Raw genomic sequence first — 26656 nt, forward strand, 5'->3', positions numbered from 1 at the left:
AATTAAATAAAGCCAGTTTCCACAGAACTTATGAACTGAAGCAACATGGATTCACCATGGTATTTCCTTATCTAATCTATGAAGTTCTGTTATTCATCATAATTTGAAAGGAAGAGATACAAATATGAAACTAACGTTGTCTCAGATGACTTTGGTCCAGAGGTAAAATGTTTCCCTAAACTTGACAGGGGTAAAAATCAGGAAGCTTCTGAAATCCATGAGCAACTCTATATTTAAATAGTTAGAAAGATATTTGATAAAGATGATCCAGAAAAACATGTGGAAAGTGGAAAAGTTGTTGAGCAGTAATTATTAGAAAAATTTGCCTTGGGGGAGCTGATAGCAATACTCACCTAAATTTATAGGATCACTTATTTGCAGAATTAATGAAATGACCAAGTAATTTTTTTCTTCAAATTAAAACTGCCATATCTGTCAGTGGAAAATTCCAGATGTAGAAAAAGACACCACGGAAAAAATTCTTAAGTTAAATTATTTCAGAACCCTAAAATTGATAATTATTTATCTTGATAGACCCTTTGCCAGTTACTCATTTCTTTGGTTCTCTTAATTCTGTTTCTTTCCTGTTCTATGAGATAAAAGCAGATTTAATACTTTATGTCTCTCACTGCCTTTAAAAAATGATTAATCTTACAACAGCTTTCTAATTTCCTGCATGTTTATGTATACCACACATCACAATTCAGCTGGTTAATTTAGTTTCATCATTAGTAACTGTATGAAACTGTTTTCATTATTAGTATATTCCATGACCAGCTGTGAATTAACATTCTAACAGAAAGTCAAATATAAGTTTTGTGCTTTATTAACATTGAAGCAAGTCACCATGGCTCAAGTTAACAAAAAATAGTATTTTTTTAAATGACAACAGTGTTTGCAAAAGGTAAGGGCATCCTTGCAGCTCCAAACTTACATCCCTTGAAGACAGTGAAAAATTCTTTACCAGTCTCCAGTAAAGCCAAATGTTACGAGTCTCCAATAAAGTTACGAGTTAGGAGTCTCCAAAATGTTACGAGTCTCCAATAAAGCCACTTATTGGGAACCTACTCTTCCTGTTGGAGTTGTATCATTTTGGGTTAGAAAATTGTATAGTTCTTAATTGATTTTGTTTAATGGAAGAGTTTAATCATAGTTGAATGATGTCCTTTTTTGCTTTATATTGATAAACTCGAAGTTTCAACATTGTCAAACCCATAGTTATTTACAAAGGCCTAAGGTTCCTCATTATACCTCTAGATGTTTCTTTACTATACTGCATTATAAAAATAAGTGTAGAAACTGTAAATTACCCAAATTATTATCATCAATAGAAAAATGTCTTCTTTGCTGTTGATAATTGTACTGTTCCAGTACAAAGAATCTTTCCCACATTGAAAGAAATCAAGACACCTTATGACAATGTATGTTAAAACCCAACAGTGAAAAGAGAGCTAAAGAAATTGCTGTTTGCTACTTCCACTGTTTTTACTATTTCCAAGACCTCTATGAAGCAATTGTTTAAAATATAGTTTAAAATTGTCTCCTGTTGTTTATGAGACTTTTGAAGTCTGTTCGTAAGTCTTTTCAAATTCTCCTGTTTTGGTTAGAATCTTTTCTTTAAGGAAAGTATAAGGTTTGTTTTTCTTGTGATGGCAGACTTGGTTGTTTTATCTTTGCACATGGAGATCATGAACTGTTTTTTTCTCTTTCTATTAATAGCAAGATCATGCTTGATATTAATACTTTGATCATAAGCATCACGATTATTTTACACATGTGTTTATTAGAGTAGTCTTATTAATTTTAAAGCTAAATATTTGAGAGATTACTTATCTTTTAAAAAATGTAAGTAGAGTACTGAAATTTAGTGAGATACAAGGTACAAAGTAAAAATAAAAAAGAATATTAAATTCAAGTCAAAAGATTTCAGTTTGAGTTGACTCCTATATCTATCACTTACTGATTCTATAATCCCTGGCAATTTATTTAACCTCTCTGCACCTCAGCTTTTTCATCTGTGAAATGGAATATTAATAAATTTTGGACTAGCCTATCTTTCAAAGAAGTCATGATGTTTAGATAAAATCATATACAAGGCAACACTTTGTAAACTTGAAGTACTAAAGTTGTATTGCGATTATTACATTCAAAAGGTGAATATCAGGTAGTTATTAGTTAAGTAGATGAAAACTCTCTTCTGTTGACAATTTGAACATGCTGATAAAATAACAGTACTTTATTTTATACTCAGAACAAAATCTCCTTTTATTAAAGGAACAAAAACCTTATTATTCATAGGATGATTCTGTAGCACATGCACTTTATAAATGACTTTGCAATTCACTCCTTTATGCAGCTTGTAAAAATAATAGCATCTACAAATTTGAGGGAGACTATTGTGTGCCTGGCTAAGCACTGTACATATCCCGCAACACACATGCACACACACACACACACACACTTTTCAGTTAATCATCACAATGAACATCTGAGAGAATTGTAATTATTACTAGCATTTTGAAACTGAGGCTTCAAAGAACTAGGTGAATTGTTTTGCATGTTATCACTAGTAAGTAGCAATCCAAGTCCGGGATATCAGACTCCAAATTTGAGTGTTTAACAGTAGGCACAAGGCTGCCTGGCCTTTCTCTTAATAGCAAACTTTCTTTATATATGAAAACTGTGTTTCCAAATCAACAGTTTAACTTTTACCAGTTATTTAAATTCATCATGACATCTTTATATTTGTTGTATTTCTGTGGATTACTTCAAGGATCATAGCTTCACTATATTGACAGAAAGATAAAATAGGGATTAATTAATGACACGCATTAAATCAACTAGTTAAATTAACCTGCATTTCAACTGCCATATACTGGGTTGAAATTAAACATTTAACTCTACAGAAAAGATACATTAAAACATCTAGATGCTATTTGCAGTTATTTGGATAAATTCAATTACTGGATTTTAAACTTTGCATCTAAATGTTTTCCCTTGGTGTACACTTCAGGGTGATGCTGCCTGAAGTCCTGAAATAAACAGCGTGATAGCATTGTATTAGTCCCTATACTTTCAGTGTAGAAAATGTGAGACCTCAAGTTCTACTAAACAATATCAGAGGATTTCGGCAGCACTTCTCTGTTCCCATTTCATTTTGGCAGGGAAGAACAGTGGATCTCAAATGTTGAGAAATTTGGAAGTTCCAAATTGGTGAGCTTTGGGGATGCTAAAAGGAAATGTATGGACAAAAAGAATGCACAAATTGCTTTAATCTTGTTTTGTGTATGTGAGTGTGTGTGTAATTAGTAACTTGACTGCTCATGATTTTACTTTATAAAAAGTTGATAGCAGAAAACATCATAAATTTGATCAGCTTGTATTTACCATATACTATTTATTTGTCTTAGTGTTTTGGGCTGCTAAAACAAACTATTATAGACTGGGTGACTTAAACAACCAACATTTATCTGTCACAGTTCTGGAGGCTGGGTAGCCAAAGATCAAGGAACTGGCAAATTTGGTGTCTGATAAGAACTTGCTTCCTGGTTCACCGATGGTGCCTTCTTACTGTGTCCTCACCTGGCAGAATGAATGAGAGAGACCTCTGGGGTCTCTTTTATAAGGGCACTAAAACCCATTAAATATGGACTCCACCCTCACGACCTAGTCACCTCCCAGAGACCCCACCTCCTACAACTATCACATTGGGGGTTATGATTTAAGATATGAATTTGGTGGAGGGGGACATAAACATTCAATCCATAACGCCATTACCAGCATTTAGCCAAACTGCGAAGCTCCAGGGCACAGTCGTTCGCAAGACTTGCCTCACTTCTGACACCAACTGAAAGTTCCTGGGGCTCCCAGATCCATTCTTAGCTTTGATAATTCACTAGAAAGACAGAACTCACTGAAAAAAATTATTGCATTTACAGTTATGGCTTATTACAGGGCAGTGATACAGATCAAGATTAGCCAAGGAAAGAAACACACAGGGCAGAGTCTGGGACGGTTCCAAATGCTAAATTTCCACTGTCCACAGGATGCATTACCTTCCTTGAATTGAATGTGAGATAATTCTCCAACCTGGGAAGTTCACTCAAGCTTTGACTGTCCAGGGTTTTTATTAAGTTTTATTTTATTCATTACATAAGCATAATTGATTGTTTGATTGTCCGTGTGGTTGATCTCAGCCTCTAGATCGAGACGCAAAGACTCCTAAATCATATGGTTGGTCTTTCTGACATTACCAGTCCCAATTTAAGACTATTAAGTGTGACCAGCCCCATCCTAAGATCCACCGTAATTAGACCTCGCCCTAAACGAAAACATTCGTATCGGGTATGTTGCAGATTACCTCCAAAAGCTGAAGGCAAAGGCCTGACCTCTCTTCAGGCAAAGCCAAATTCTTTACTACACAGCTAGAGATCATCTTAACTGGCTATCCTAACTGAAGATTTTTTAATGAACACTTAGTGTTAATAGTACCTCCTTATTTAATAACATGCTGATAAAGCCAATATGTTATTTTCCACTCAGAAAACACTGTAATTGGGAGATAAGGAGGAAGAAAACCTATAGGTGGAATCAGATATGTGTTGAGGAAGTTTTAAAAGATCAATTAACAAGAGAGAAAGTGAGAAAGGGAGAGAGAGAGAGCAAGAAAGAGAGAGAGGGAGAGACGTGTGGAAGGGAGTGGGAGAAAGAAAAATATAGTTTTCTTAAGAGAAAATTGCAATACAGTTATATTATAGTGTCAGAAATATTTTGGGGGCACCTACTGTTTTGGGGCACTGGGCCGGGTCAAGCACTTAAGTGCTGTGTTTTCACAGGCTTCCAGGAAGTTTCAGTCATTTACCTCTCTTCACCTTCAGGTTTATGGATCCCCACATTATGAGATATTTGCTGTTATTAACAGAGAGAGTTTATTGAGATCCTGCTAACGTCTCATCACCTTATAGGCAGAATGTACTGTCACTATTTTAAAGATGCAGAAAACATGGTTCTAAAGCTTGAAGTAACTCACCTGAAATACACAGCTAGTAAATAATTGAGCAGCTGCTCTTTTGTTGAGTCTATCCATTTCTTCAGATCCCTACTTTTAAAAACTCTTCACAAGGTATTGATTATTTCCCACTGATTCGCAGAGGTATAGCTATTTTCTATCCAAGGGATTGGATGGATTTGCACTCTCACTGATGTTTCTGTTGTATCAAGAATAAAAGGACAGGGAAGGAAAATAAGTTAATATTTCAATATTAGAAAAAGAGAAATCTACTGATATCCTTTTAAAAAAAGTATTCTTTCCAATACACAGAAGCCTCTCGTAAAGAGGAGAAATAGAAAGGTTGTCCACCCTAGTGTACTAGTTCTCCATCCTGGCTGTACACCTGCCTCACCTGTAGAGCATCTGAAAAATACAAATGTATCCAGAAATTCTGATCCATTGTTAGCATGAGTCCTGGCCATCTGCACTTAAAAAAATTATATAGTATGATTCTGATTTGAGCCTATAGTTGAGAACTATAGTAGAGAAAAATCATGGGCTTTGAAGCAGACAAACATAGGTTCGACTCAGTCTGCCATTTACAAGCTATGTGACTTTTACAAATAGTATCATTTTATGGAAAAGGAAAAAGGCACAGAGAAGGTAAATAACTTAAGTTCGTACTGTCAGAAAGTGGTAGAACCAGAATTCTACTTCATAGTTCATGATCTTAATCAGTACTCTGTAAAATCTACTGGACATGTACCAAGTACTTTTTGGGTCTTGAGGACATACCAGTAACCAAGTAAGAAGTAACTCCCTGCCCTCAAAGAGCTTATGTTAGAAATTTTTGATTTAAAGTTAATTTTAGGTAGAGAAAAATTCTATAAAACAAGTTACACAGAGCTATGGATAGAAAGCACTGCAAATATAATCCACACTTATTTTTAGGTTTTTTCTGTGTTCTCTCAGTTCTTACTTTTGTAGTATTAACCAATGCCATCTAAAACATTCTTATTTAGACATGAGTTTAGCAAAGAGCATGTGAAAAAAACATATCCACTTCATCAGGTAATTGCATTTCAGGGATAATTTATTCTATGTTTCTACTTATTTAAGTGAAATTGGAAATAATGTATGAAAGTGAATAGAGAGAATAAGTCTAAAAATCAGGAAGTAGAGTTATAATTCTGACTTTCACTGAGTCCATTTGAACAGTTTATAAAGAAAAAGATGGACGTGGGCCACTATACCAGGGATCAGCAGACTTCTTTAAAGGGCCAGCTAGTAAATACTTTAGGCTCTGTGGGCTAGAAGCTCTTTACCACAACTACTCTACCATTATAGAGCAAAAGCAATCAGACAATTATGTAAATAAACGAGCTTGGCCCTGTTCCAGTAAAAACCTATTTATGAGCAATGGAAATTGAATTTCTTTTAACTTTTATGTATCACAAAGTATTATCCTCTTTTGATTTTTTTTCAACCATTCAGAATGTGAAAACCTTTTTTATCTTGTGGGCCTGACAAAAATAGGCAGCCTGGAGGATGTAGTTGGCCACCCCTGCACTACATGATCACTTAGGTCATGTCCTAGAGGCTTACTCTGTCACAGCCTTCAGCAGCCTTTCACGGGGCTGCTGCCTCTACCTGCGGTACAGCAATAGCAAGAAAAAAATTCTCTGTACTTGAAGACTTCACATGCATTGGTCCTCAAACTGAAGGGTGTATAATGGTCACCTGGAAGAATATTAAAACGCAGATTCCATTTTAATGAAATCTGCATTTTAAGGAAGCATCACGATGATGTTGAACTGTTAATAAGAATCTTGATCTAAATATAACATAAATATAGGACATAGAATCCATAAACGGCAGATTACAACACAGTGGGATATGTATCACGGTAGAAAGAAGGAGACAAAAATATGCAATGTTCTATGAGAAGTGGATAGTAAGAAGCAGTTAGAAGTTAGTGTGGGCAAGTGGAGAGAAAGTGGCAAGTACAAAACCATCATTCTATCTAGACTATTCAATTGGGTGCTGTGAATATATTCTGCCCTGGCTGATGACAAGAAAGGAAAGGAGTAAGCATACTCCAAACAGGAGCTGTAACCACCACACCTGGGTATTTACTTTCCCCCTAAATGGTTCTGCTCTTTGCTAGCTCTGTGACTACAGGCGATTTCCTTATAACCTCTTTGCGTCAATTACCTCAACTCTAATAGAATTTACCTCATCAGGTTGTTGTAAGGGTTAAATGAGTTAATACACTGTCGACTGAAAAAAATGCACAAGGTGAGAGTTGTGAGTTAGGTTTTAGTTGAGGCAAAATGAGGACTATAGCCCAGGAGATAGCATTTCAGATAGCTCTAAGAAACTGCTCCGAAGAGGTAGGCGGGAAGGTCAATATATATGTGATTTTGGTGAAGGGGGAGTACCTGCAATCAAGTACATATTTTTTACAGAAGTTTTCTGCTAGTTTCATGAAGGTTACTGCTAGTCACGAGGAGTAGATATCACCATGAAGGATTTTAGTGCTTTTCTAAATATGAGGAGGTACAAGAATTGGGCTCATAAAATCTTCTCCTGAAAATATCTAACGATCTGAAGACCTGTTCTGCCAGTTTTTCCCAGAGCACAGAGTGCCTCATTCTTGATCTCCACCCTGAACTCCTTTCACGGGGTGTTGAAGGTCAGCAGCTTCAGTGGTTCATAATTTAATCTTCGTAGAGGTAGATGGCAAGTGTCGATGGCAAGTGTCAGTTTGTAGGTGACACATGTAGAGTGCTTAAAAGTGCTTGGCACGAAGTATCTTTCAGTAAATATTATTGTTATTGATGTTGACGTTGATCTTTTTAGCCATGATACTGTTCGACTCCATTTTAATAAGATGATTGAACTGAGATCTGGAGAGGTGGAGTGTGTGTCCACCGTGGGACTGACCAGGTGACAATTTACTGGGGATGGGAAGAGGCTTACCATTCATTCTCTGTAAACTTCATTTTCTTCACCCATAAAAATAAGGTATAAAGGCCACATAAGTTGTGGACCCTTCCCATTCTGGCATTTTATAATATGTACACATTTAAAAATCACATAAAAATAAAATTGTAATGCGTGCAAACGAATATAACGCAAGATTACTACCTTTAGAGCCCAAGCAAATGGATTACATTAAAAAGAATTGTTCAGAATAATGGGTTTAGTATGCTGCTTTTGTGATTTCTAAGGAAGGAACTCAGTGGATAAAGCCTTTTTATTGCCCTGGCTTGCTTTTTTATAAGCAAGGATGACTAATGGATATTGTTTCTGCCTTCTACATTTTCTCAAGTACTTTCAAGCACTTTGAAATGCTTTTCTTTCCCTTAAGACTCTTTTCCTTAGCATAACAGAGATAAAAGGAATTGTTCCAGGACACAGCCTATAATTTTGTCACTTCTGCCCTGATTGGAGGAAAACAACAACAACAACAAACCTCAACTATGTACTTACAGTATTAGCCCTGCCTGGCTGAGGAGGTCAAATTTCATGGTGCTGAAAGAATAGTATAGTCCATCTCCAAAGAGATTTATTTTATTTTTTTCATAGGCTTGTTGGCCATTTTGATTTTTTAAGCATTATTGAGGTATAATTAATATACAAAAAATGTACATTTTGTACAAGTATACATTTTGATGAGCTTGGACATATGCATACATTCATGACGCCATCACCACAGTCAAAGTAATAAACATATATATCACCTCCAAAAAAGGTCCTTGTGTTCTTTTGTTGGTTTTGTTTTGCTTTTGTTTTTGTTTTTGTCATAAGAACACTTAGATTAGATCTATCCTCCATTAAAAAATTATTGAGGGCTTCCCTGGTGGCGCAGTGGTTGGGAGTCCGCCTGCCGATGCAGGGGACACAGGTTCGTGCCCAGGTCCGGGAAGATCCCACATGCCGCCGAGTGGCTGGGCCTGTGAGCCATGGCCACTGAGCCTGCGCGTCCGGAGCCTGTGCTCCACAACGGGAGAGGCCACAACAGTGAGAGGTCCGCATACCGCAAAAAAAAAAAAAAAAAAATTATTGAAAGAAAACAATTTAGGTGATACAAACCAGCTTTATTTAACACGTTGTGAAGTGGACAGTCTCTTTTCAGAAAACTACAAAATGGGATGGAAGGCAAGAAGCTTTTATAAGATAGAGAATAAAGAACAAGGAAGAGAAAAATAGAAAATATCTGATTGTCTGGGCCCACACTGTTCACCTTGTTATGGGTGGGAAGGCCCAGAGTTGGCTTGGTGTTTGGAGTTGACTGACTGGATATGCTGCTTTTCTGGTCATGAAGAGCATTTACAAGGACAGAGTTACCTAAGTTACCTAAGGTCTGGTTTGCTGATGTGGGTCCATCTCGGATCTAGAAAGTTATTTCAACATCTCCTAACATATGTTGAAGTACACAATACCATATTGTTAACTATAGGCACTATGTTGTACAGCAGATCTCTAGAACTGATTCATCTTGCATAGCTGAAACTTTATATCCATTGAGCAACAACTCCCCATTCTCCCCTGCCCCCAACCCCCAGAATGCACCAGATATCTTTTCTGATCTCTGCAGCTAAGCAGGGTCCAAGCCTGGTTAGTACTCAGATCACAGAGATGAATTTTAATGTGATGTTTTAAAGGATTCAAATATATGTTGATGGAAATATAGCACCTTTGGATTACTAAAACAGAATGTTCATTCTAAAACATCCCAAATTCCCTGACAACAGATGGACTGCAGTTGAATAAACAGATGACAGAGATGTGATTAATATTATCTATACCTACCTTTATTAATTTAATAATCAGTATTTGCTTGATGAATTTAATACTACCTTGTATACATGAAATAACTAAAGAAGAAACTTTTATTCATATCAGCATAATTCATAAAAGAGAAAATACTGAGACTTTTGAAGACAGACTCTTAGTCACAGAGCATACCTGCTACTCTATAGACGTAAGTTCTCAATGGACTATTCAGTTTGCTGTGACCCTCTTCTCAGCATAACTCGGTCTCCTCATTTTGCTTTTCTTTTTTGTTTATTTGGAGGAGAAGGGATATATGTAGTCAGTTGTCCCTCTGCCTTTAGCTGAAGCCCAAACCAAATTAGCATATTTTGATACTTCTGACTTTAGAGAGTAAGGGACCTAGTGGTAGTGACTGTGGGGAAAACGAAGAAGTAAGCCTTTGTTCCATGTCAAGAAGTACTTTATCATAATCAATACCTATAGTAAGTCCTATTTGCTTTTTTCATTCTGAGACAAGTGTTAAAAGATAAACTGAGGCATATTAAAATTTTGTAAGAGTTTATTTGAAAAAATCAAATCAAATCGAGCAATGCCAAACCAGAAGTGGTCAGGAGTGCTCCACCATAGGAGCCAGGGGAAACCCTCAGAAATAGTGCAGGAGCAAAGAAGAGAAATTATTTGATTGGCTGTAGCTTAAATCCTAACTGGCTGTTTGTGATCAGTTATCCTAAGCGTTTGGTCGTGTAATCTTGAGGCGTCACAGGCGTAGATTTTGGTTTGCTTCTGTAGGTCGCTTTGGCATTAGCGCCACCTCAATCTAATGGCCTCCTTTTTTAATTAAACTATTTTTTAATTAGGATTCTGCTGTCTTCTTTAGGGAGGGAAGTTATTAGCAATGGCATCTTCCAGGGTGATGGAGACTGCAATGTACTTTTTCCATGACATTCAAAACTTTCAACTGAATTGCTGCCACCATTCTCAGCACTCAGCACTGAATTATTGCAGTTGTTTACATGTGGTGTTGCACTTCTCAGTGTCATTTGTTTACATCAATGAATATTTTCCACCCCTCCTCATGTATTTATTTGCTTATTTATATTTTCAACTGAGGCTTGCTTTCTTGCAGTGAAAAATAAAATGTGTTCAGTGTGTGTTTTTCTATTATTGACACTTAGGGAAAACTCTTCAGGACTTCTCTTTTGCTTTTGTCCTCTGGATTAATTCCTCTACTTTACCACACTAACAGCCTCCTTGGCCATTTTTATTACTATTCTTTCATCTAATGCCATTCTTAGCTGCTACTCTACTACAATAGCAGTACTGTGCCTTAACAAAGTCCACTAATACTGTCCAATTTAAGTTGTTTTGTTTATATGCTTCTAATGCATTTATATGCTTCTAATGATAATGCCAGCGTTTGATTTTATTATCGTTTTAAATATTAAAGAATTATTTGAATAGTGGAAATAAATAAAAATAAAGAGTAACCAAGTATCAGAAAAATGTAATGACTGAAATACCAATTAGATGAAAAGGATAGAGATAGTTTGATAGAGAGTTGTAATTTAGATCAGAATTACATATCAATAACTATACTAAAATACAGCTATTGTTGAAATTACTATTGTTGAATGTTATAGTTAACGTTGGAAATAGAAATCTTAATCATTCACTGTAAAAACAAATCTATCTAAGGAAACATTTGAAATGTTATTGTTCTTTCAACCATTGTCTTAAACGTAAAACTAAAAATAACAGTTTTGCATGACAGTTACTGTTTTAAGAATGGTCTTAAAAATCTTTAATATTATCTTAAAAGAATTTTTTCATCATTAAAAACTAAATAAGCTTAGATTCCGTAGTCATACAAGGTATCCTTATGTTTTTAGATATAAGCAGATGTAAAATTTGGAAATAGCCAAATTGCATGTACTGTTTGTGTACTATCTTTTTCATCAAAGCATCACCAGAAACTTACTGGTGATGTGCTTTTAAATTTTAATATCCAGTCAGTTCATCTAATGGGAATTGGAAAGGCTGGTCAGCCAGAGTGGAGGAGGTTAAAAATAAAAGTATGCAGTATGTTCTAATTAATTCAATAATTATTTATTGACTGAATAGTATAGTGGTAAAAATTCTAAGCAACCACCAAATTAAACTATACTTCCCACCTCCAAGCTACCTGGTCATTCATTAGGATAAATGGATTCATTCTTTAAATCATTAATTAAATAACTATTTTTTAAACTTGACAAGGGGTTAATCCTCACAATACAAACCTCTGATTCCCATCTCAAGACGATTTGATTGTTCATTGGATCAGTTACGTTTCACAGGTTTTCAGTCTATCCATTCTCACTGAAAAACAATGGAAGTTAATGTTACACATGAGCTGATCAAACTGCATTGGAATACATGAAGTTGCTTTTCACTGGTTTTAATATGCTTCAGTGATGCTCATAAATCTTACGTCCAAAAGCCAGAGCTGGAAAGTGAAATGGCTATTGCCTTAGTATCCTTAGTTCTGTTTGAATAAGTGTCTCAATCTTTTTGGTTTCCCAATTAATATATAACAACACAAATCCAAACTATTGTGTCTGGAGAGTTGAGTTGCTTAAGTGTAAATTGTAAATCCTTTCTGTTCTACTAGTTGCTTTGTCTTTGTTTTTTTCATGTTGCAACCTCAGTGTAATCTAAGCCTGGAATTCAGCTAAATTAGAATAAGTTATCTGTGTAGAAGCAAATTATGTGTTGGTGTAGTGAGAATTCTGTAACTCTCACTCTTGGAATTGTTAATTGAGTTTGGGGTAAAAATAGATGAAAAGAATCTTTGTTAATTAGATGTGGGCACTGTCTGGAAGTTGTTGTTAAATACGTAAAGGCAAATATGAATTTAAAAACATCAGAATGAAGATCCCTGGAGAATTAGCATGAGTATGGTAGACATGATTTATTTTAAAAAGTAGCTGGGAAATTTTCAAGGTAAACTGGAATGCCTGTGCCACAAAAGAATTATAAATAAAAATGATAAATAATGTAAACAGCATGATTTCTATTCCTAAAAATAATTGAAGACATCTTATGTGTCTAAATTGTTTTGCCAAATCAGGGCAGATAAATTCCCCTGCTATCAGACCACAGAACTGTAGTCCTGACCTAGATAAATATTTGGATTGTGTATGCGGTGAATCATTTCATTAATTTTCAAAAGGCATTATAGCATAATGCTTAAAAACCATCCATTTTGAAGGTATCATACCTGGATTGGAAACCTTTGTCGTATCTTTTTCTGTATGACCTCAAGTATATTATTTATGCCCTTTATGTTAGTTCCCTTACTTATAAAATAAAAATAATAATACCCAGTTTATAAGGTTACTGGGAAGATTAAATGAAATAATGTATGTAAATTGCTTTGCGTGTATGTGACATATAATTGATGTTCAACATATAGCAGCTATTATTATTGCTAGCAGTTCTTAATTATACATTTAATTTCTAAACTCCTATTCCTTATTTGTCTTCCTTCCTTATCCAACTTCAGGGAAATGTCTCGTACATTGACATTTTCAAAAAGATGAGGAAGAGGAAAAAAGTGAAAATTAAATTAATTTACATTGCTTTTCTGTTTCCACTTTAAGAATTTTGTTGGCAGAAACAAGTTTCTGGATACCCTTGGAATTCCACTTTCCATCTAATGTCAGTCTGTCCTAAGTCTAAAGCATATAAACACAGTGTGTACTTCAGTGCACCTCAATCATATTACCTAGGCTACAATACACTTGTAAGTGTTTTTTTTAATATTTTAAGACACAATGAAATTGCCTATTACTTTATATTTATAGAGTATCTCTTGTAGACTTTCTTTGAGCTGCCCTTCCATGGTCCTATCCCTATCCTCCTTTACAGTTGTCTGTGCCTTCTACATCACCTCCTCACACTGAGAGTTGTGAATATCCTACAAGGCTATGTCAATATTTCTTGTTCTTTTCTTTCTGTATTTCCCCAGTGAGCTCTTCCATGCCCAGGGCTCCTTTTTAACCTTGAATCATGTAATATGAACTTTAGGAAAGACTTCAAGTTCATATGGTCTTTTATGTGGATAACTAATTTGCTTCTCCATGTATACATTCTCAAGTATTTTTCCATCCAATTTTTCCAACTCCCTATAGGACTTTTCCATTCATACAGTCTGCTGTCATTCAGTACTCCATAAATATTTCTAGAGTGCTTTCTACTTGTCAGAGAGTTTACTAAGAACTGGGAATAAATAATCAATCAGATATAGTTTCTGGTCTCAAGGCACTCAGCGTCAAAATAGGCAGTCAGAAAATTAACAGCCAGTTGTGTTAACGAGTGATAATTTGTATGATACGAGTTATTGGAGAATGCTAAGGAATTATGTAACTTAAATCGCTGGGATGCCACCCATCCCACAGTGCATGACATATAAGCTAAGACCTGAAAGATAACTGAGAAGAGTTAAGGAGGAGGAAGGGTGTGTAAGGAAAAACTCTGTCCTACCTTCTGTGATTCTCCTTTCCGCTCACACTGCTGCTACACTCGCAGCGCTTCCAACGCCAGCTATACGGGAGTTTTTCCCCTACCAAACAATTCACTGCAACACCAACAGAGTGTCCGATAGTTTAACTCAATTCTGACACTATCTACCTGGAGGTAGCACCAGATCCTACAGGTTAAGGGCTCAGTCCCACTCCCACCCTACTTCAGATGCCAGTTGCAAGTCCAAATTGTCATCTGTGCTTCTGACTGAATGGGTATAAATCAGAGACTCCCACTAACCCCTCCTTGGGTTTGATTAATTTGCTAGAGCAGCTCATAGAACTCAGGAAAACATTTACCTAACCTACGTTTACCAGTTTATTAAAGGGTATGATAAAGGATACAGATGAACAACCAGATGAAAAGATACATAGAGTGAGGTCTAGGAGGGTCCCGAGTTCAGGACCTTCTGTCCCTATGGAGTTGGGATACATCACCCTCCCAGTATGTGGATATGTTCACCAACCTGGAAGCTCCCCAACCCCTGTACTTTTGGGAATTTTATGAAGGCTTCATTACATAGGCATATCAGTCATTAAGTTCATTTCCAGCCCCTGTTTCCTCTCTGGAGAATGGTGGATGGAGCTAAAAATTCCAAGCTTGAAATCACAGCTTGATCCTTCTGGCGATGAGCCCCCATCCAGGAGCCCACCCAGAATCCCCCATTAGAAAAAAAGATGCCCTGAGTGCTGTTGTCAGGAATTTACAAGGGTTTTAGGAGCTCTGTGCGTGAGCGTTCCAAATGAATATAAAAACTCACAGCCAAGATGGCATTTTGGGTGTGTGTAACTGCAAATCCTTCAATAAGCTAGAACGTGAAGTATGAATAAGAAGATAAAGGTGATAATTATTACATTATAAATGCTTACAGTACATCATATACAATTAAGTATTTTACAGTCCAAACACCCTAAAACATAGGTATTATTATCCCTCATTTTATAGCAGAGGAACATGAACTTGAGGTTAAGAAACTTGTATAAAATCATACAACCAGTAACACCTAGAAGGGCCAGGACTCATCCTAGGCCTTTTAAGAATATTTCAGAATGCTATGCTTCTCGGAATCACCTTCCAAATAAACTACTGTGTGAAATTACTTGTCTCAGGGTCCGCTCTCAAGAAATCTTAAACTTGGAAGAAAAGATAGTATAGATGAAATGATGTAAAGAAGAAAAATTTATATAATGTGCTGAGCACAGTTTTTGGCACATTGTAAGAGCTCATTAAATGATTGTTATTTTATTGTTGTTGCCTTACTGCTTCTTTCTTTGTTTCCTTCATTTACTAGAATGTAAGCTTTTTGAGAGAAGGGCTTTTTTCCCCAATGGTGTCTCATATTTAGAACAATGATCAATGAATATTTGTTGAATAAATAGATTAATACATTTTAGGGACTTCTCTGGTGGCACAGTAGTTAAGAATCCGCCTGCCAATGCAGGGGACACGGATTCGAGCCCTGGTCCGGGAAGATCCCACATTCCGTGGAGCAACTAAGCCCGTGCACCACAACCACTGAACCTGTGCTCTAGAGCCTGCAAGCCACAACTACTGAGCTCACGTGCCTAGAGCCCGTGCTCCACGACAAGAGAAGCCACCACAATGAGAAGCCCGCACACCACAATGAAGAGTAGCCCCCGCTCGCCACAACTAGAGAAAGCCCGCGCTCAGCAACAAAGACCCAATGCAGCCAAAAATATAATTAATTAATTAAAAAAATTAAGTGCTGCAAAGGACTTCCCTGGCAGTCCAGCGGTTAGGACTCTGTGCTTCCACAGCAGAGGGCATGGGTTCGATCCCTGGTCAGGGAGCTAAGATCCCGCATGCCACGTGACACAGCCAAAATAAATAAATAAATAACAATAATAATAAAAAAATAAAGTGCTTCAAGAAAAGAATTGTCAACAACTCTACATCTGGCAAAAAATATCCCTCAGGAATGAAAGTAAAATAAAGACGTTCTCAATGAAGGCTAAGAGAATTTATCATCTGTGGGCCTGCTGTAAAAGGAAGTTAAAGGAAGTTCTTCAGGCTGAAGGGATATGACCCCACAGATAAACTTGGAAGTTTAGGAATAAATAAAGAGCAACAAAATATGAAAAAAAATACATTTTAAACACTTGAGAAATGTGACAATATAGAGATATGAAATAGACTCTATTATTTTCTCCCAAATCACATTTCTCTTAAGAATCACATGTTTCTGTGCATTTCCTGGCACCTGAAGTTTCCAGGATGTCACCTTTCAGTGATGTTTTAGCTGTCTTTTGAAGAGGACATCTTACATCATATGAAGAACTCACTAAAACATTTTTATGAATCTCAAACCTTTGTTTTCAATAATGAATTTCATTTTCTGAACTCTCTGCCTGGAAAGTTTTTCTCCCAGATAGCCACATTGCTTCCTGCCTCTCATCTTCAGGTCTATACTCAGAAATCACCTAATTCCTAATTAAACTGCACCTCATAGCATCCCTCCCTTGCTTTAATTTTCCCTTTGCAATTATCGCCATTTAAAAATGTATTCCACTTATTTTTGTTTGTAGTTTGTCTCACCCAACAAGAATGAATTAAAGAACTTTGCCTTTTCCCCCTATTAATTTTCCTAATACCTGATATATCATCAGTGAAATATCAATGAATATATGTGAAATGAATGAATCTCTCCAGGTCATCAAGGAAAACTGTTTTTCAAAGAAAGAGGATAGAAGAGAGTCTGTTGCAAGACATACTAGGAACCCTGAAATAGTCTGGTAGAAAAAGGGATGGGGGCTGGGGGATTTTCCTGACTAGAAGACTGGCCACCAAGACCACCAGTAGTCCACTGTGTGAGCTCAGAGCTTGTCAGAGATTGAGAAGAGCCAAAAACAACCTGACAGAGGCAAAGGTTTAAAGAAAAAAACTTGGAAGGCTGCCTTGGGAATATAATGGGTTTGGGAGCGCCTAGAAGCAGTGAGTCAGGCTGTCAGAAGCTTAATGAGCTATCAGGAAACACGAAGAAGGGTCAAGGCAAAGCAATAAGCCAGAGAGCAAGAATCACACAGATGCCAGAGTTTTAGCTGAAGTATGTTAGCTTTTTGAGTCACCTGTCATTCTTTTATCTTATTCCTTTTTTTTTTTTCCTCCTCCTTGTCACCTTGACTAGCCTGAATGAGTACCGGTACACCCTCATGTGTTCTTTTTTTCTAAAGAACTCTTTTTTTTTTTTTTTTGCCCCAGTTTAAAAAAAAAAAATTAACTTTTTACTTTGTATTGGAGTATAGCAGATAAGCAATGTTCTGATAGTTTCAGGCGCACAGCCAAGCTACTCAGCCATATATATACATGTATCCATTCTCCCCCAGACTCCCCTCCCATCCAGGCTGCCACATAACATTCAGCAGAGGTCCCTGTGCTATACAGTAGGTTCTTTTGGTTATCCTTTTTAAATATTGTAGTGTGTACATATCCATCCCAGACTCCCTAACTATCCCTTCCACCCTTCAGTCCCCCACCCCCGGCAACCATAAGTTCGGTCTCTAAATCTGTGAGTCCGTTTCTGTTTTGTAAATACATTCATTTGTATCGTTTCTTTTTAGAGTCCTCATATAAGCGATATCATACGATATTTCTCTTTCTCTGTCTGACTAACTTCACTCAGTATGACAATCTCTAGGTCCATCCATGTTGCTGCAAATGGCATTATTTCGTTCTTCTTTTATGGCTGAGTAATATCAGATGTGAACTTGTTAATGGTTGATCCCCAAATTCTACCCCACCTCCATGGGTTGCATGCGTCTTTTTTTAAATAAACACACCCCAAATCTCTGTAACATATGGACCTCCAGGATCAGGAGAGGTGTCTGGGAAGTACCTGGCTCAGGTTGGCCAGAAGGGCACATTTCCACCTCCCAAATAAGTGCAAAGACACTTTTAGTTGCAAATGACAGAAAACGAATCCAAACAAGATTGAGCACAGAGGGGAAATTTTGGGCTTATTTTACTGAAGTGCCAGGGATAGAGTTGATTTATGGCTAAAATCAGCAGCAGAAGTAATTCATCAGGGCTCCAGCTTTTCTACCTGCTTCTCTATGAGGAGGAACTGATGGCAAACAGAACTCTGATCATATCCCACCAGCTTACATTCCATAGTAGAAAGGAGACTCTTCCCCCATATCTCTGCCAGAAATTTCTCTCAAGGAATGTTCTAACTGCCCTGGCTTAGATCATGTGCCCACCCATTGGCCATGAGTCTGGCCCCCTGATTGACAGTCTCTCTAAGATTAGAGTGGGGAAGGAAAATTCCCCAGTGAAAATGTAAGATGTTGTCACCAAAAGGAATATGAATGAATTCTGGGCATTTTAAAACAAATGTCAACAAACACTTGACAGATCATGGTTGATCAGTTAAAATGACTGTAGAAAGTTTCTCTTGACCAGTGTTCCATGGGCCTCAGTGGATTGGTATGTGTGGAAATGCATGCAGAATTCTGCCTATATGTGAATCTGTCCAGGGAGGGGTCCATACTTCAATGAAGTACAAAGGATTCCAAGGTGGGAGGGTAGCAGTGCTTGGAAAGGAAATGCTTCCTTCCCATCCTCACCCACCATTAACTTCCCCTGACTTAATAGAGCCCAAATGCAAAGCCATGTGAGACAATGTGACATAGTACAAAGTATAAAGATAAGGACTTTTGTTTGATTCCTTAGTTCTCATTAAATTCTCTTTATCTCAGTTTAATCACTTGTTAAATGTGGATCATAAGACCTAATTTGCAGATTAAAATACTTCAACACAGTTCTTGGCACATAGTGGGTTTCCAGCGCATTGTTGCATTTATGCCACAACTGAGTAAGCAACAGAGACTCCCCAGAAGTGATTTGTCCTAACCACCACGCCATCCTATTTGTAACAGGTCATGCTGTTTAACAGTGAGGGATCCAGTCCTACTTAACTATTCTAGACAAGTCACTTGAGCCCTCCCTTTAACAGCGTTTTCTGTCAGTAGAGCCCAGAGAATGTTTTAAGGCTATCAGCCACTTTCATTCTGCTTGCTATATTTGTAAACCACTTCTGAAGCCACCTACTGCATTCCTTTGTCAGGCCAGCTGGGAGAATTTCCTAAAGAGGCCTGTGCTACCTTCAGCTACAGATTTCTAGGTGACCTTCTCGGCGCTTTTGAACACACAGAAGAGCAGACCCAACCCCCAAAGTTGTATTCGCAGGAGAGAACCTCTCACTTTCCCCAGTGTGAAAGGAAGAAGAATCAAGCTTATTAACACCTACAATAAAATCAGATGCTGAAGCTTTGCTTTCATAACTACCCAGGATAATTTGTTATTGAGCAAAAATAGAACAGAATATAATCATATTAGAATGATAGAGAATGAAGAGGATCCTGCATCAATTATCCAGTTTCAAAAATCTAATTTGCAGGATTGATTTTTTAGAAAAAGTAGAGTTTGCATGTTAGTGGTTGAAAAGTTTGTCTTGGAATTAATTGTCATGTATATATTTTATGAAAAACTGGAAGTTTGTAATTTTTTAATATAGTGACACAACCATATTTGCACAAGGTTTTCCATGTGAATTTGGTGTTTTGACTTTTCTAATTAAGGTCATTAATTTATCATTTCACTGAGTCATTCAGTAAATCTTTATAGATGGCCTGCTTTATTTTAGGCACTATGGTGTATTTGATATTTATCTGAACTACTAAACAAATTGAAGTTATTCTGTAAACTGAGAGTTAAGTTTGATGTTTAAATATTTTTTAAAAAGGTCTCTCTTCACTTCTAATTCAATAATGAAAGAAAAAGCATAGAATTTTCAAATTTATTGTTACTGTTGTCTTAACATATTTAAGTTAAGTCATGGATGTTATCTTAGTAAAATGTCAGCATACAATACTTTAATTTAAAAATTCATAATAAAGTTTTATTATGTATTGATTATAATATTATTGCTTTATGCAAGAGAAAGATGTTAAGAATGTAATATAAAAATGATATATCCAGGGACTATTTCATTCTTGTTTTTCCTTTGATGTAATTCATTTCTACACTAACTAACATGAGAGGAATGTCTGATGATTCTCAAGCACAGTAAATCTTTATCTCTTGTTTTTTCTGAATGAATTAGGTTTACATTCTTTGTTTTTCTATATCCATTTATTTAATTTAACATTTATATTAAATCCCTGCACATACTAATGTGATGTGCTGCTTCATATGAAAATGTTGTTTTCAATAATGTATTCCTTTGAAAATTATTTTCCCATGAGATATCATTAGGACTTCTGCTAGCTAAATAAACAAGCAAAGTGAGTAAATAAATAAAGGAGTAAAATATTAGTTTTTAATGAGTAAGATACACACCAAAATAAACACAGATATATTGTAAAAAGTATAATGGCTAGGTACACTTTCTCTGAGAAGTAGGTTTTTCAGCTGACTTTTGAAAGCTGAGATTGTGTCAGCTGTAGTCTGAGCTGGGGAAAAATCCTTCAGGCAGGAAGATCAGCAAGTTCCTCAGTTCTGGGTGAGAAAGTGCCAGGTTTGTTTGAGGGACAGAAAGGAGGCCATTGTGGCAGAAGGGATCATGTAGGGTGTTACAGACCTTGTTAAGAAGTTTAAAATTATGCTAAACAAGTTGGGAAAACAGAGAGGTTCTTTGGAAAGCTGAAGAGTGACACAATATAACTTAAGTTTAAAAGATGAATCTGGCTGCTTTGTGGATGATAGATTGTAGATGGGCAAGAATGGGAGTAAGGGAACCAATTATTTGGTGATTGCAGTACTACAGGAGAGAAGAGCTTTTACAGAGTTGTTCTTCATTATGTGGTGATATGCCCTTAAGAAATGATAAGTTATGTGTTGAATTGCTGGAGGTCATATGCAAAATCACTTTTTCTCATGAATATATCATTGGCATGTGGGCAGCAATGGCAGGCAGCAGGACACATACCCAATCTCTCGATGTCTTTTGTTTACTTGATAATTCTTTGTCTGTGTGACACGTTGGTCTCATAATTTCAACATATAATTTTAATATGATTCAATATTTATTTAATATAAGTATTAAATATAAAATTCAATAAATATTGAATCATATTAAACTTATATGCTTAATATGTGCTAAATACTATGGACATTGATTTCCCCTAGAACCAATACTGACTCAATATCTGAGTTGATACTATAATAAAACTTGCCAAGAAACAAATAATTTATGGTATTAATATAATGTAAAATATTTTCGAAATAATATGTATAAATAGCAAATATATTTTAAAAATGCTAGGATGTGATTTTCCACTCTGTATATTATTAAGATCACTTAAACTACAACTATCTGAGAATCTAAGTTCAAAGTATCATGTGTATAAATCTGACCTGTAAAATTTTGCAAGAATTAATTGCCTTCTGAGAATTTTTTTTCTGTAAATTAACTATATTTGGACTAGAAGTACTAAAATAATGGCTGTTAAAATAATGACAATGAGACCAATTTAATTTTAAATGCTCATGATAGTAGCACAAATTGTTTAAGTCTAGCTTCTTTATTTGCTTGTTTTAAAATTGCAGATATGCTGTCTCTTAGGGAAGATGAATGTGCTCATAATTCGTTTTTAGTTGTCAATTTTCTGATTTATCTTTCTTTCATACTTTAAAAATTCAGACTAATACAAATTTTATTACATTTCATAAGTTAAATTAAAAAGTAATTTCTGAATTAATAACACATGTATCATGCCACTGATTTAAAAACATCTCAAGCTAGATAGATACATTTTCCAACTAGAAAATATTTTCTTAATTTCACATTCCTATAAATATTATAAATATTATTCGAAATGCTAGCTTAAATTTTAGAAATATTCTTGAACTAATAATATGAGTAAAATTTAATGTTTATTTTCTATTTGTTTGTATTCATTACTTAGCCACATTCAAGTAAACTCAGTTTTCTTATACTTCATGCTCTATTCTAGATTTTAAAGGCATAGTGCTTTTATTTTGCAGATTGTTGCCTTGCGTGAACAAAATGTTCATATACAAAGAAAAATGGCATCAAGTGAGGGATCCACAGAGTCAGAACATCTTGAAGGGATGGAACCTGGCCAGAAAGTCCATGAAAAGGTATGACACATATGACATGCTCTTATGTGGAAGTGTTTACTTGCTGTATCGTTTGACAGGAGTATGAAGTATTTGTGTAATTCATGTAATAAACATTACTGTGTTTTGACTTGTTGATCAAAAGTGCATTATTATTTCCTTTATCATTAATTGCTCCTAATTTGATTCTTTCAAAAATAATATATGTGTGGATTTATGCACATATATATATTTGAATTTCTCATTACTTGCTATTAACTTGATTCTCTTAAAAAGAATTTAATTACATATCTGTTTGAACATATCTATAATTGAATAAGTATCTAAATATATCTATATATCTCTATAGATATATTAATCTATATCCAGGACTGTTTAAAATACAGTAACAATAATTTTGATTTATAAGCGATATTATGTACAATTCGTGACTAATCTGTGGCTTATCACTGCAAAAACTTTTTTATAATATCTTATTTGACTTATTTTCTATGTGTTTGATAAGACTACAGCAGTACTCCAGTTGATGAAAATTTACATTGAAAGATATCTGAAGTCATTAGACTTTTACTGTTTTTTAGAAGAAATTGATTTTCCTTTCGGGTGGGGCATAGACCCAGGCCAAGGAAACCAACAATCTGTTTGGCGCTTTTCTGTGCTGAACCACTTGTTCCCAGCACAAGAGAAAGAAGGTCAGTTGCTGGTAGGTCTGGAATCAGATTAAGATTACATAGGCATTTGCACATCCTGTGCATGAGACTTAGACCATCTCCTGGATATTTGCAAGTTATAGCCCTGGATGCTTGAGCTCCTTAATCATCAAGACCTCATAAATCAGGTAGCTAAATTGGTGTCATTGTGAATATCAGGAGGTTTTAAAACATAGCGATTAAGAAGCAAGTGACTGTACCACAAAACAAATAGCACTAGACTTCTTATCATAATAAATTGAGCACTTCCTCATTTATCCAGTTGAAACAAATGGAGGGGCTTCTTATGTTTCCTCCTTCAACTGTGAAAGCAAAAGAAGCCAAGTAAACCAGACATTTCCTGAGACCGCCATCAATTCTGGTGGCTGAGAAGCAAACAACTCTTCATTAAAGGCTTTACTATTTTAGCCTTTATCAATGTATTTTATAGAAATCTTAAGGTAGGTATTAACAATAAGCTACAATCTGACAGCTAGATTTCATGAGCTATGTTTCAAATTTGAATAAAACTTATTTCTCTTTTCTTCAGATAAGTAAACTGACATTAATTCAGTAAATAAACCACCAAGCTCTTTAGAATAGGGCATTTGCACACAATCCTCAGTTTAGGAAACTAACATGTCATTTTACTATTACTGTTTCATTTTAATTATGTCATCAGTAATCCAGTGCTATACCTTTCCTCAGAGAATTACAGAATGACATTGGTTTGAGTATGAAAATGGACTTTATGGTCATCTAGTCTTTTTCTTAGAAGTCTTCAAAATATAGTGATGCCATATTATGCTTATCTGGACGAAAATTAAAGAAATATGCTTTCAAAGGCATAAAGAACTTAAGATCTTGTCTATTCGATAACAAACCATTTGGTGCTTAAAGCATTCCTCTAGTACTTCTGGGGAGTGGTGTACTCATACATGTAGTTTTGTTCAAATATTATTTTTTTTAAGATATAACCCCTAAATATTTAGGCATTATAGAATATAAGACAATTCATGTCAGATTAATTCATGTCAGATTTTCAGAAACTGATTACAGTATTAGGATGAGGACCTGTGAATAAATGATGTTTGTCTCTATTGGACTCAACAGATAGTGGTATATACGTGGAGGTTTCTGAGTATTTGAAGACTTAAAGTACTTGTCAACTTTCTTTGCCTTCCAGTTCTTGGTGAAGGCATTTCAGACAGTGTGGAAGAGAAATTCTGTGCCATTGCTAACTCACTCACACTTTTTTATAGATGTAACTAAAGATTTTTAAACAGTGTAATTATCGGCATACTTTTTTTTAATTTCCCAGAATTGTAGGAAGAGTGATTTCCAAATGCTTTGAAATAATGATATACTAGTCTTTTTAAAAATATCATGCCCCTATCCTGCAATGTAATCCTAAAGTATATGTCATATATTTTTTTAATTTTAAAAATAAATAAACTGTGCTTTAATTCATATTACTCCTTAGATGATTCAAGAAAGCACTTTAAAAGTTTTATTTATATCATATTTCTTTGCCTGATATTTCCTTTGTTTTCAACTTTATTGAGATATAACTGACATATAAGATTATATAAGTTTCAGGTGTGCAATGTGATGGTTTGCTCTACAAATTGTGTAAAGTTAAGGTATACAGTGTGATGATTTTGTATAAATATATATTGTAAAATGATTATCATGATAAGATTAGTTCATCACCGTGTGTGTGTGTGTGTGTGTGTGTGTGTGTGTGTGGTGAGAACATTTAAGATTTACTTTCTTACCAACTTTCAATTATACAATATTAACTATGGTCACCATGCTGTACATTAGATCTCTAGAATTTATTCATCTTCTAACTGCTGACATTTTTTGATAAAAGCTGAAATAATATCCTAATTATTATTTTTATCATCCCTTTATAAATACTGCTAAATTATGCACCTGAACATTATAAATCATCTTTTTGAAATTATCCCCTTTAACAGGATTATTTAAGGTATGTTAATACCATTGAATAACAAGTGTTATAGGATTGTAATTTAAATCCTAACACTTAATTTTTCAGTAACAAGTGTTTAAAAGGTATATTAAAACAAAGGAAAAGAGAATATTATTTTGGGGAGTGTCTATGTAGCGAAGGTTATCAGCGTAGGATGACTGTAGTATTAGTGTACAAACTGCAAAGGGGTTGTTGGGGAGGAAACATGAAACTATTGTCAGGTGCTGTGGAGCTGTCAGAAAATGACTTGCAAATCCTAGTCACAAGGATCGCCCTTTGTTTAGGGCAGTAAAGTTACTTAAATTACATAGTCAGGGTGGGTTATTAGCCAACAGGAGAGGTTTTACGGCAGTGGCTTGAAAACTCTGTTGACAAAATAGTTGATAAAAATAGTCTCATAAAAGCACACTCGGAAACAGGCCTACTACTCATAGAAAAGTTGTGTAATTACTACCAACATTTTGAAAACAAAAATGAAAAGAAAAAAATAAGCTTAACTGAAACAATTTTGTTTCTGTGTGCCATGGATTTAATCAGGTGTTCTAGAAGAACATAATTATCCATGGGATAATAAAAAAATTTTCAGAATACTAAATTTTACCTCATTAAAAGTTCAGGGCTAGGATCCATAACTTTCTTCCTGCTGCTTTCCAGAGAGGAGTTAACTTGTGAAAAATAAATTTTAATAAGCATGCTTCTCTTGTAAAAGAGATAGTAATGCTCCTGGCTCATATATTCTGTACTTCCAGTTATTTTTTCCAGCTGCAAATGTTTGCTAAGTAATGTGAGTAAGTAGTATGTTAGACAGTGGTTGAGATTCAGAAGACATTCCCTGTAAAATTTGCAGGAGTGAAAATAATATGCAGTGAAAATAATCTGTCCAAATTAATATTGCAAAACATTATGAATAAAGTGGTATCAAAAATGATACTAGAGTTTAAAGGAGAGATACATTAATTGTGACAGGAAGTGTCAGAGAGACAGTGTGGAACAGTGACTTGTTTGAAGTCAGTAGACCTGGATTCAAATCCCATCTCTGCCAATAACTACCTGGGTGTCCTTACTCTGTAACTTCCCTGAGTATCAGTTACAGGTAAATAGTCATGCCTAACTGGTAGCTTCCTTGTAAAGAATAGAAACACTGACTATGAATGACAAAATTCTTGACACATTGATTACAAGCAATAAACAGTATGGTTATAATATTTATTAATACTGTGTTCTCATGGTCATTCATTTTTCAATAAATATTTAGCAGTGACCTTACTGAAGTGCTGGGAAATTTGTCCTGTTCTGAAAAGCTTAGAGTTTTTGAAACAAAGGGAACACTAAGTGCAAATGCACCGACAGTGGGAAAGAGCTTCTTGGCACATTCTTGGGAAGAAAGGATGGCAGGGTAATGTAGTCTAGCTGTCAGGAGAGGGAGAAGCAGGAGACAGGCCACACAGGGGCACTGAGCAGGGGCCAGATCATTTAAGTTCTTGTCGGCTGTATTAAGGAGTCCAATTTTATTTTCAGAGCAATGGGAAAACATAG

General features: G+C 35.5%; 1 protein-coding gene across 10 annotated transcripts in view; it reads left to right on the plus strand.

The window, feature by feature from the left end:
* The window catches only part of PPFIA2 (PTPRF interacting protein alpha 2), a 473113-nt gene that overhangs the window by 305287 nt on the left and 141170 nt on the right, over nt 1-26656 (plus strand). For all 10 annotated transcript variants that reach the window (XM_032644985.1, XM_032644987.1, XM_032644989.1 and 7 more), the window contains one exon: nt 22340-22456. In XM_032644985.1, the coding sequence (XP_032500876.1) occupies nt 22340-22456 (117 nt within the window). The remainder of the gene's footprint in view (nt 1-22339; nt 22457-26656) is intronic.

Source organism: Phocoena sinus, chromosome 10, assembly GCF_008692025.1.
Source record: "Phocoena sinus isolate mPhoSin1 chromosome 10, mPhoSin1.pri, whole genome shotgun sequence".
In the NCBI taxonomy this organism is placed as follows: Eukaryota; Metazoa; Chordata; class Mammalia; order Artiodactyla; family Phocoenidae; genus Phocoena; species Phocoena sinus.